This window comes from Nicotiana attenuata, unplaced genomic scaffold, assembly GCF_001879085.1.
Source record: "Nicotiana attenuata strain UT unplaced genomic scaffold, NIATTr2, whole genome shotgun sequence".
Taxonomy (NCBI): domain Eukaryota; kingdom Viridiplantae; phylum Streptophyta; class Magnoliopsida; order Solanales; family Solanaceae; genus Nicotiana; species Nicotiana attenuata.
This window is the reverse complement of record NW_017670844.1, coordinates 37,425-49,788: the sequence shown is the minus strand read 5'-3', so window position 1 is coordinate 49,788 and position 12,364 is coordinate 37,425. Positions and strand designations below refer to the sequence as shown.

The 12,364-nt window shown below is 37.2% G+C and overlaps 1 protein-coding gene across 1 annotated transcript; it reads right to left on the bottom strand.

The window, feature by feature from the left end:
• Positions 1 to 546: 546 nt before the first annotated feature.
• Positions 547 to 4,262, bottom strand: LOC109243832. Its single transcript, XM_019410831.1, has 3 exons — positions 3,428 to 4,262; positions 1,435 to 1,974; positions 547 to 853 (listed from the first exon to the last, which is right to left on the bottom strand). Exons 1-3 carry the CDS (start codon positions 4,205 to 4,207, stop codon positions 755 to 757), a joined length of 1,419 nt encoding a protein of 472 aa, XP_019266376.1. The 5' UTR covers positions 4,208 to 4,262; the 3' UTR covers positions 547 to 754.
• Positions 4,263 to 12,364: the final 8,102 nt, after the last annotated feature.

Below are 12,364 nucleotides of genomic sequence, written 5' to 3'. Positions count from 1 at the left end.
TCAATTCGGTCTGAACGGCCAGTTCATCACCCAGATATTCTAGAGGAATATTCTATGGGATATTCCAAGAACTTAGGTACTCCGGTTAAGGACCGCTGGATAAGGAAAGTGTTTGGTATAAATATCATAAGAAAGTGTGACACAAAGGGGCAGCAGATACGCATACAACAAGAGAGACATCCCTAAAAAGAGGAGGAGGCTCCCGAAACCTGAGGCTCCTGATCGAAAAAGGAGATGAGAGCTTAGAATCTCGATATGCATCTTTAATTCTAGTTTATCAAACGGACGGAGGGCAGTCTTGTTTGAGTATGATGATTCTTTTCCTTTATGTATTCCTCATTGTCATTTGATATTGTTGGAGCAATTATCTGTTTCTTACATCATGAGAGTCAATCGTTGTTGTAATCAAAACTTATGTTTAGTCGTGCTTGTTCATTCCTATCATTTATCTCAGATCTAGAATTAATTATCTTTGGTTAAAATTTGCCCCAAATCTTTTTATCGAATTGGTTTAACTAATAAGGCCTAATACTTTTTAGTCAAACAGTTATATTGCATTTGTTATTGTTATTACTATTGCAAGTTCTTTACTTTTGAACTAATACACCATATTGTGAATCTAAACTTCAAAAAAAAAAAAAGAATCTAAAACAGCTACTTTGAAGCATCAGGAACTGATGACGTCTCAGTTAGAAGAAACCCAATGGGCTGATCACGTCTCATAAATGGGCTGAAAGGAAACCCAATGGATCGATCAAGCTATTATCTCATCTAGTTTACACTCTCTATACTTGATTCTAGCTTCTTTGGATCCATCCTCATGAATTATGTCACAACATTCACATCTATCAATCTGGGGGAAAAAAACAAAGAAAAAGAGAAAATGAATAAAAATACAAATTTCAGAGTAGAGATTTTGTAATTTCTACACAAGTATATGTTAATGTACATTACTCATATGGTCAATCAACTATCTAAAATTATCTAGTAAAGTCATATTTCTTTCGTCTGTAACAGAAAAGTTACGTAACTAAATATGCTTATCGCATTCAAAAGGTCATTAAATCATATTTCTCAAACTTTTCATGGTCAAATATCTATTTTTATCCCCTAAATTATTAACTTTATCTTCTTCTTTTTTGATATTATAACTTTTTTCTCTTTTTAATCTATATTGTGGACATACTTATAGAACAAAATAGATCTTATATATAAAATAAAAATTAATTTTCAAGCATATATAATATAATAAAATAATAAAATATATTGAGCATAGTTTTCAAGGATGCTTGCCATTGTCCTTCAGGATCCCATTGACCATTGACAGATCAAGTTTTGACAACAGGGTCATTGGTCGTTTTTTTGTACTGTCAACGTATAAAGTTAAACTCAAATAGAATTCTATGGGAGATTATAGAAGTAAGAAAACATTACCTCAATACGTTTCGTTGCTGACGAATAAACATGAATTTCAGAAACATATTCTGCAGAATAATTTCCATTAGACAAACAAGCTCCTATTGCTCGAGGCCATGCTCTAGTATACATTGTATGAATTTCATTTCTTGGAGTTTTCTCGATAGAATTGAAGAAAAATAAATGAGGGGCTTCACAAGGATCCAAAGAAAAATTCCTAGTATCAAACATAAAACGTGGTGGATTAGGAGTTTCTCCCCAAGGTAAGAATGTTTCAATTGGATTTTGAATCCAACTTCTAGGCATAATTTTCTCATAAATATGAGCTGAATATCCCCAAGAAACTGAAAATGTCCAATTACTTGATCTTTTGTGGCATATGGTTTGTTGTAACATACGTGATTGATCATATTTTGCAGCATTTTGGAGGTGGAAAACTGATTGGGAACGATCCATTGAGGGAAAAATTGGTTCTACCATGTCTAAATGGTGAAGTGACATTAATAAAGATTTTGGATGGGATGATAAAAATCCTGTTAAATCACCATGTAGATCAATCTGCAAGTTAATATCCAAGTATATATATATAGTATTAGTAGCAAAGAAGAAAGAAGATTAATAAATGTAAATAATTGATAAAACATTTCTAGCCCAACTAAACGTAGACCCAAATTCGTGCTAGGTGGGGAGAAATTCAAAAATAGCCAGATTTATAAGTGCTTATTCAAAAATAGCCACGCTTTCAAAAGTAATCGAAATTTAGCCACTTTTCATGTAAAGATAAATCTGAGCGAAAACACTGTTCAAAACACGAAAAATACGCCAGTATATTATGCTGGAGTTCCAGCATAAGTATACTTGAACTCCAGCATATTATACTGGAGTTCCAGCATAAGTACACTAGAACTCCAGCATAATATACTAGAGTTCCAGCAAAGTATATCGGTCCAGTATAATATGCTGAAAGTTCACACACAAGTGCTCGAATCTCCAGTATATTATGCTGGAACTACCCGTGTGTTGGAGTTCCAGCATAATATGCTGGAAGTTCATACACAGGTGCACCGAACTCTAGTATATTATGCTGGACCGGTCTCTGTTGCAGCAAAATAGTGGTTATTTTTTAATGACTTGGCAAACGCTGGCTATTTTTGAATGACCAATCCGAAAAATGGCCAGCCCGTGCTATTTTTACTGTTAGGTGTATATATAAATTAGGGCTTGTTACACAAATAGCCGGCTAGATTCAATATTTACTTTTTCTAGGCGATATACATGGATTATACATTGATTATCCATATTTATACATATATTAAACATGAATAGTACATATATTATATATCTGGTGGCTATTTTTAGTTTAGGAATTAGGTGGCCATGGCTATTTGGGTTAATTCTTCTATAAATTAATGTCACTATATACAACAACAACAACAACAACAACTACCCAGTAAAATCCCACCAAGTGGGGTCTGGGGAGGGTAATGTGTACGCAGACCTTACCCCTACCCCGATAGGGCAAAGAGGCTATTTCCGATAGACTCTCGGCTCAAAAAGATGGAAAAATTAATGTCACTATATATATGTCAATATTGCACATAAAAAAATCTGCTTACGCCAGTGATAAAGCCCGTTAATAACATAAGGATAATCTGACATCCATTAATTCATGGCCGCATTTTCAGTAGGAATTTTTACACAAATAGCCTGTCATATTCACTATTTACTTTTTTTTGCCATATACATAGATTATACACATTTATACATATATAATACATAAATTATGCATATATTATACCTTCATTGGATATTTTTAGTTTAAGCGGTTGGGTAGGCGACTATTTGGATTAATTCTTCTTTTCAGTATGGAGCTGAATGTGCATGGGGTTTCCAAGAATAAAATGAGATCTCCTATTTTATCTATCGATAAGACACAACTATTTATTCTTGATTTATTGTTCAAGAGGAAGGAAAGAAACCAGCGTCCAATGGTGTTTACGAGAAAACTTACCTGATGAATACCCTGAAGAGGAGAAAGATTAACTCCAATATCAGCAATGCAAATCTTTGTAGTTCTATCAGCAGATTTCAAGTGAGAATATCTCTTTAGGCAAGACATAATATTTTTAGCAAATGCTCTAGCCATAGGATAACTCAAAATAATACCAGCTCCACCAAAAGCTTGATTAAATGAGAACAAATAATTCGACAATATAAATTCCGAGTGTCCTCCGATATAAAAGTACTTCGTATGATCATACTGTGCAAGAATATCAACCATATTATCCACGAAAAATATTGAGTCGTCGTCCCCCATAATTACCCATCTTACCCCTTCATGTTCCTCTCTAAATACCTCCATAATCCCATGAACCATTCTTAAAACTCTTGAATCAACATGTTTGGTTTCTTCAACTAGTTTTGGAACATTATCAGATATTTTATAAGGAGGTGAATTTATTGACCAAGGTAAAAGATCATCTTTAGGAGGAACATCTAGAAAAAGATATCCTCTTGTAATATTTGATCTCCACCAAGATTCAATATAGGGTTTTCTATTGTGCCATGCTTTTTCTGACCCTAAAATTCCAAAAACAAGATGACTAATATTTGTGGCATTGTTGGTTTTTGCATCATTTGATAATGTAGTTTGTGAATTAGGAGGAAAGGTTGTGAATTTAAAGGAAGAGAAAAGATAAGAAGATGGGCATTCAAAGTCATTGAAAAAGATAATGGTGCCCATGTATAGGACTAAACCACAAATTAACACTGTTTTGCAAATGCTAATCATAATATATGTTTCAAATCTAGATATGTTTGAGAGATTGGATAGTGAGAAGAATGGAAACAAGTGAACCAATGGTCATTTGATTCTTATACTCCAATATGAGTTATTTTCTTTTCAAGGTTTTAGGCAAAAGACGTAGCCCCCCCCCCCCCCCAAAAAAAAAAAAAAAAAAACCCTACCCCCACCCAGGGACGGAGCTAGAGTGTCCGGAGCAGGTTCGGCCGAACCCAATAGCTTTGATAACCCTATATTTATCTTAAGAAATCCATTAAATATGCATAAATTATTAATTTAGAACCCACTAACTTAAAAAGATTAGAATCTCGAACACATAAGCATAAAATTCTGGCTCCGCCTCTCTCACCCCAACAACATCACAGAGCTTTTTTCTGTTAGGAAGTTAACAATGATATGCCTTACCATCAAAAGTCTCTGGTGAAGTAATACATATTTCTTCATTCTCAATCATATATTTGAGTTCGAGCGGTGAAAATGAAATTATTTTTTGTAGGACTTTTCAACACGAATTTGGATTAGTAGGACCTCAAATTGGTTACTGAATAACTAGTGAAAAACAAAAGGAAAAATATTGTCTTAGCATAATTTGACACATATTTTAATGTCATTCTTAAACACGTTTTGACTTTCCAAACCCAAACTTTCGTATATTCAATCCCTAACATTTTTAGTATTTGCCACAGGATTTAATATAATTATTTACATTAATGTATATCAATATAATTTAACTTGTTACTGCATGTAACATTTTTAAAACATATTCTTCAGATAACTAGCTCCATTTATTATGGATAGTTCCCTATAGTTATCTTCTATTTTTCAGATAATTAGTTAAACAATTTTACAGTCTTCAACTATATATCAAAACTTTTCATTTCTCTATAGATCTAGACCTTTTGAAAAGGACGAAGTTCCTAATTCCATGTGAGCTATACTTTGAGATCTCTGCATAGGCATTAATTATATTGTATTTCGAGAATAGCTAGCTATTTTTTATTGTGCACGAGGAGATACATTTAAGATTTTTTTTTTTTTTTTTTTTTTTTTGATAAACTGGACATGTATTTCATAGGAATAGAACTAGAGGTTACAAACAGTTCGATCCTGGGGATCATTACTAGAAGTTGATAATCCATGCATGGCATGCTGATTACCAATTCTTGCTAGATTGCTACAAGTAGCAACTGAGATAGACTTTACATAAATATGTCTACCCTCGTACGCCAGCATCCTGGCCATGACAAAGGGTGGAGGATAATACAAAAGCTCTACATTATTGAGGGTAGTAAGAGATTTTGCATGCTTTGCCAAGAGGTGGGCTACTTCATTTCTTTGCCTGAAGTTATGTTGCATCACCACCATGCCCATTTGGGATAGAAGCAACCTGCATGAGTAGATAATAGAGTCATAAGTTATGCATCCCTCTTTGATAAATTAATTTCATAGTGAATTCTAAGGTCCAATCTCCCTTTTGATTCCTAAAAACACCTCCTAGGCCGCCAGTAGCATCATTTCTAGACTCCACCGAAAATCAAATCTCACATATTCACACACATCCAGAAAACCTACATACTCAAACCATGATACTCGATTGTCCAACACAAGATTTAACTGGATCAGGTATGTGCACACAAGAAGTACACAATATCAGTGAAAATCTAAGAGTCACCCTATCAGTTGATGATATCCAGAGGATTTACCAACCTTGAAAATATTCCCTCATAATTAAGCTCATGGGCATATACTCCACCAATACCTCAAAAGAAAAATACATCAATTGTGGAAGCCTACTGAAAACTATAATCTCATTGACCTTGAAGCAGACTATTTTATTGTGAAATATAATAAAGAGGATAATATGTCAAGAGCACTGAATAATGGTCCTTGGTTCATTAATGACTTCTTTCAATCTGTACAAAAATGGGAACCTCAGTTTGTAGCCAATGAAGCCAAACAACTAATATCAGTTGTATGGATACGTCTACCTCAAGTTCCAACAGAATTTTACGACTCCATTATACTACAAAAAATTGGTAACAAAATTGGAAAACTACTTGGAATTGATGCATGTACATCATCAACTCTAAGAGGACGATGTGTGTGGAAGTTCCTATGGACATACCAGTTAAACCTTTTGTTTATATTGGCAACTACAAATAACAAATTCACTACGAAGGGGAGAATTTCTTATGTAAAAATTGTGGTAGATTAGGCCATAGCCAAACCAAGTGCCAATTTGTTAATTTGCACTCTACAAATTCCAATAGGCAGCAAGAAGGTCAAGACACAACTACACGGCATATTGGTCAAGGTGATTGGATAACAGTTTCATTTTCCAAGAACAAGTCTACCAGTACACAAACAAATTCACCACCAAAGCTAGTAACTCCAGGTATAATGGCAAATTTTTTTATGCTGACACAGGTAAGTTTCTTAATACTCAAAAATGTGGAAAACGAGTCTTTAATTGCATCGAACCCTAACAATAGAATCAGGCAATCTACTGGGAATGGTGTTAATTCTTATCCCAAACATGTGATTCAATCCACCAATCAATTTGATACTCTAGAAACTATGCCCATCCACAAAATATTTCAACCAACGCATGCAAATGGATAACAACACCTCTAACTCTAGCTCTCTACACGTGAAAGGGGAAGGGGGAACTTTGGTTACTCCACCCCAATCATTAAAAATAAATTCCACTAAAGACAAAAATATAGTTAACTCTTTCACACAAACTACCCCTAGGCAGTCCATCGTTCCGCTGACCCTAATACATTCACAATACACTTGGTATTGCGTGCAAAAGAAGACTGCCAAATGGTAGAAAATGTAGAACACTTGGCATCAAACAAATCCACCCAAAGTTTTATTAAAAACCCACACGCCATTCCAAACATCATCCGGGCATAAGGCGGCTACAATAGGACTTATTAACCCTATAATGGTACCTCCTCCTAATACTACTAGTAAAGAAAATAGTACTATAGAAAACCCACTAAAGAAGAAAATGCCAAGGCTTCCATTCACGGCACGGAGGAGGTTCAGGTTAGTTCATGTTCCTCACCAACAAAGGATTACAAACATGGATAACTTGCCACCACTGCCTCCTATTGGCATCACCCTTATTTGGGCCAATTTATCCGTGACCTAATCTTCCAATAGTCTTCTTCTAATTTTAAGATATTGTTGTAGTCCTTGATGAGAAATTCCACTAAGTTTTGTAGTAAAGAACTTTGGCTATAGTGTGGGGTATTTTGAATACCTTTTAATCTAGCCAGTAACTTTTGCTTATTTCTAAAAATACTTCCAAAATGAGTTGTTTGGATCAACAGCATTCTCCCCCTACTGGATGTTGATCCGGGTACAAGTTTTGTTCTTGAACATTGGCTTGGACATTGGGTTCCAAGTTGACTGGATTTTGGTTTGGTTAATTGACTTGTTCTTTGTCACGACCCCAACCCCGGTCGTGATGGCGCCCAACACACTGTTAGGCAAGCCCGATCATTTAGACAACCTTAACCAATTAATCACAGTGCATGAATAAATTAACATAGCTGAATTACTAAGTCAAATGCTGAAATCCTGAAATAGATTCAAATATACGGAAAATCCAAAATATAAAATGACTACACAGCCCGTAGAATCCGGTATCACAAGTCTGAGCCTCTAATACATGAGTATCAACCTACTACATATCGTCCTCTAGAAACGCGGAAACAAAATAAATAAGATAGAAGGAAGATCAGGACTGCGAACGTCAAATGCAGCTACCTTGAAACTCCCAAATGTGATGCTAGGCAGAGAAGTCCTCACTCAGCCTCAGTAGTACCTGGATCTGCACGCAAGGTGCAGGGAGTAATGTGAGTACTCCGACCCAGTGAGTAATAAACATAAATAAAGACTGAGAATAAGAAATCCTGAATAGGCACAAAGTAATTCTATAAATACAGCAACTTGAACCCAGTAGCATAAAATCAATAAAACAGTAAAAACAATTATAGAAATATCACAGCAGATAAAGGAATAAATGACAATTAAGAATATGCAATGCAACACATAGACCGGTACTCTCCAGTACCCGCTGCGGCGTGCAGCCCGCTCCATTTGTTTATCGTTGACGGCGCTCACTGGGGGTGTGCAGACTCCGGGAGGGGCCCCATACGGCCCAAGCGCAATAATAAGCCATCTGGTGGCATCAACTAGGCCCTCGGCCTCATATCAATATCAATATTATATCACTGCGACGCACAGCCCGATCCCATACTCAGTCCAAAATCACATAAGCCTCTCGGGCACATTAATATAGAAATATTTAGCCCAAACTTCATTTAAAAATATTAATTAAGTTTCTAGTTTGAGAAAAAGTGGTTGAGGTTGCAAAACAGTATTAAATACTAGGACTGAGTTCAATTATCTGTAAATATGGTAAGAAACTAGTAAAAACAATCCCTGAAGGATTCAAGCAGTTGACACGAAGCCCAATTATGATAATTAATCCATTTTTATATCTACTAAGCTTCAATCAATTAGGTAGTAATTTTATTAAGCGGGACGGACCAAGTCACGATCCCCGACGGTGCTCTACCCCACGCCCGTTATCCGGCGTGCAAGTCACCTCAACATAGCACTACAATGTGCAAATTCGGGGTTTCAAACCCTCAGAGCAGCATTTACATCTATTACTCACCTCAAGCTGGCCAAAGTCCTAGCTCGCTATGCCCTTGCCTCTCAAATCGACCTCCTCATGCGTCGAATCTGATCAAAACCACAACGAATACGTCACAATATACCAATGGAACAATACCCCATTGAAAACAATCGAAAAATAGCAAAAATCTCGAAATTAGCAAAACCCGAGCCCCGGGCCCACTTCTCGAAAATCAAAAAATTTACCATCAACGGATTCCTTATCTCGCCACGAGTCTATACATATAAATAACACCAAAATCAGAGTCCAAATGACCCCTCAAATCCCCATTTTAGCTCTCTTAAGTTTCAAGCCCTAATCACCATTTTTGTCTATTAATTCCTTGAGTTTTCAGCTCTAATCTATGTATTTACACCATAAAATCGTGTTTTAGACTCAGAAATCCTTACCTTAAAGAAGTCCCTTGATTTCTCTCTTCCAACTCGCCCAAATTCTCCAAGTCCGAAGTGAAAATTATGAAACCCTTTGAAATTTCGCGAAGGAGAAATAAAACATCACTGACCAGTTATTTCCGCATATGTGGCTCCTTAGCCGCATCTGCGACTTCCGCTTTTGCAGTTAAGTGTCGCTTCTGCGGAATAAACCGCTTCTGCGGTGGCAAGACCGCTTCTGCGGCTCCCGCATCTGCGATTCCATTTTCGCACAAGCGGTTTCCCCTTAGATTTCTAAAATCCGCATCTGCGGTCACATTGTCGCATCTGCGACTCCGCAGATGCGGTCAGCCACTCCGCACCTGTGATACCTGCCGCTTCTACAGCTCACCACTCGCTTCTGCGGTACCGCTTCTGCGGTCCCATTTCCGCAGAAGCGAAAATAGCATAAGCAGCTGCAAAATCTCAAGTTCACAAACCAAAACTTCCCGTTAACCATCCGAAATCACCCCGAGGCCCCCGGAACCTCAACCAAAAATACCAACACCTCCTATAACATCATTCAAACTTGCTCCAATCATCAAAACACCTCAAACTACACCAAAACCATCCAATTACATTGGATTCAAGCCTAAGTTCTTCTAAAACTTCCGAAATACGCATTTGATCAAAAACCCAACCAAAACACCTCCGAATGACCTGAAATTTTGCACACACATCCCAACTCACCTAACGAAGCTACAGAAACTCTCGAAATTCTATTCCGACCCTCGGATCAAAATCTCACCTATCAACCGGAATTCGCCAAAATACTAACTTCGCCAATTCAAGCCTAATTCTACACCGGACCTCCAAAATCACTTCCGATCACACTCCTAAGTCACAAATCATCCCCCGAAGCTAACCGAATCGTCGGAATCCATATCCGAGCCCTCTAACTCATAGGTCAATATCCGGTTGACTTTTTCAAAACAAGCCTTCCTTAAAGAGACTAAGTGTCTCATTTACTTCCAAAAATCAACCCAATTTAACTCGTTCACACAAGACACTGATAATGAAGCATAACGAAGCAGGAAATGGGGGAAACGGAGCGGTCCTCATGAGACGACGAGTCGGGTCATCACATTCTTGAGATGTATGGTGGTTCCAGGGCATAAAAATGGGATTGAGGTTCATGTTCTCCTCCGGTGGGAAGAATGGGAGGTTCATTGGCAGATTTATGAACTGGTTTGGAGTTTGTGGTAAGTTCCATTGTTCTTGCATGGCATGAATTAAAGAGTGAAATAAATTTAGCTATTCACTCCTTTAAACCCTTTAAATTCCCAGGGCCTGATGAATTGCACCCATTTTTCTATCAAAAATATTGGAACATTATCGAGAAGTATGTAAGGAATTTTTGTCATAAAATTTTTTAGAGTAGTACAATTCCTCTGGAAATTAATTCTACTTATCTCTGCTTAATCTCTAAATTCCACAATGCCAATAACCTCAATAATTTTTGCCCCATAAGCTTATGCAATATCATCTACAAAATCATTACTAAAATAATAGCCAATAGATTCAAACCCTTCCTCGATAAACTTATCAATCCTACCCAATCCAGCTTTTTAAAAAATAGAAGGGCTATTGATAATGCCATTCTTATCTAGGAACTGATCCATCAGTGTAACGACCCGATCGGTCGTTTTGAGCATTTGCACTTTGCTCGGTTGTTTGAGGGCATGAGTAGCTCCGTATAATGTATTATGATGTATGTGAATCGTCGGTTTTGTTTTTAGGTTATTCGAAACTGATTTGGAAGAATGATTTTCAGTTAGAAGCTTTAAATTTGAATGGTTTGACCAAGTTTGACTTTTTAGTATTTTACCTCGGATTGGATTTCTTATGGTTCTGTTAGCTCCGTTGGGTGATTTTGGACTTAAGAGCGTGTCCAGATCGTGATTTGGAGGTCCGTAGTGGAATTTGGCTTGAAATGGCGAAAGTTGGAATTTTGGAAAGTTTGACCGGGAGTGGACTTTTTGATGTCCTGGTCGGATTCCGATTCCGGAAGTTGGAGAGGTCCGTAATGTCAAAGGTGACTTGTGTGAAAAATCTGAGGTCAATCGGGCGTGATTTGATAGGTTTCGACATCGGTTGTGGAAGTTTGAAGTTTCAAGTTCATTATTTCGAATTGATGTGTGATTCGTCGTTTCGATGTTATTATGTGTGTTTTGATGCCTCGAGTAGGTCCGTGTGATGTTATCAGACTTGTTGGTATTTTTGGATGTGGTCCCGAGGGACTCGGGCGAGTTTCGGACGAGGTTCGGATCATTTTCGTTTCATAGTGCATTGCTGAAGGCCGCTGGTTCTCGTGTTTCCGCATCTACAGAAGAATGCACGCAGATGCGACTCTGCAGAAGCGAAGTTTGGGCTGGTGAACTGGAGTCGCAAGTGCAAAGATTTTCCCACACCTACGTGACGCAGAAGCGGGATATTAGGCGCAGAAGCGAATGTTGTGAAGGTGCGATGGGCTTTTCCGCACCTGCGGTTGCGCAGATGCGTGGTATGGATCGCAGAAGTGGAGGCCTAGTTTTAGTGTTTTACCGCAGAAGCGAAATTCTGGTCGCTTCTGCGATACTGCAGATGCGGTTAAGTGTCCGCAAATGCAAAATTTCTCGGCAGACTGTTATAAGTTCGAGTGTTGGTCATTTTTATCACATATTGAGCTGTGGGACCAAAATAAAAAGGCAAATTGGTCACTTATTATGGACTGGAGAAGTACTAACTTCTAGAGAAAAAATGATGTATTCACTAAATTACCCTTAATTAAAATTTGCATATTGTTACCTTGACACATTAGGATATGTAACTAAGGGCAAATTTTGGAAAAAAAAATTAATTTCTTCTTGATTACGTAAATGGACACTTATTTTGGACCAAAATACAAAGACCAAAAGATCATTTATAATGGACCAGAGGGAGTGATATAATACTCCCTTCGTCTCAAATTATCTGTCGTGGTTTCTAAAATAGTTGTCTCAAATTATTTGTCATGTTAGAAGTTCAAGACTAAATATA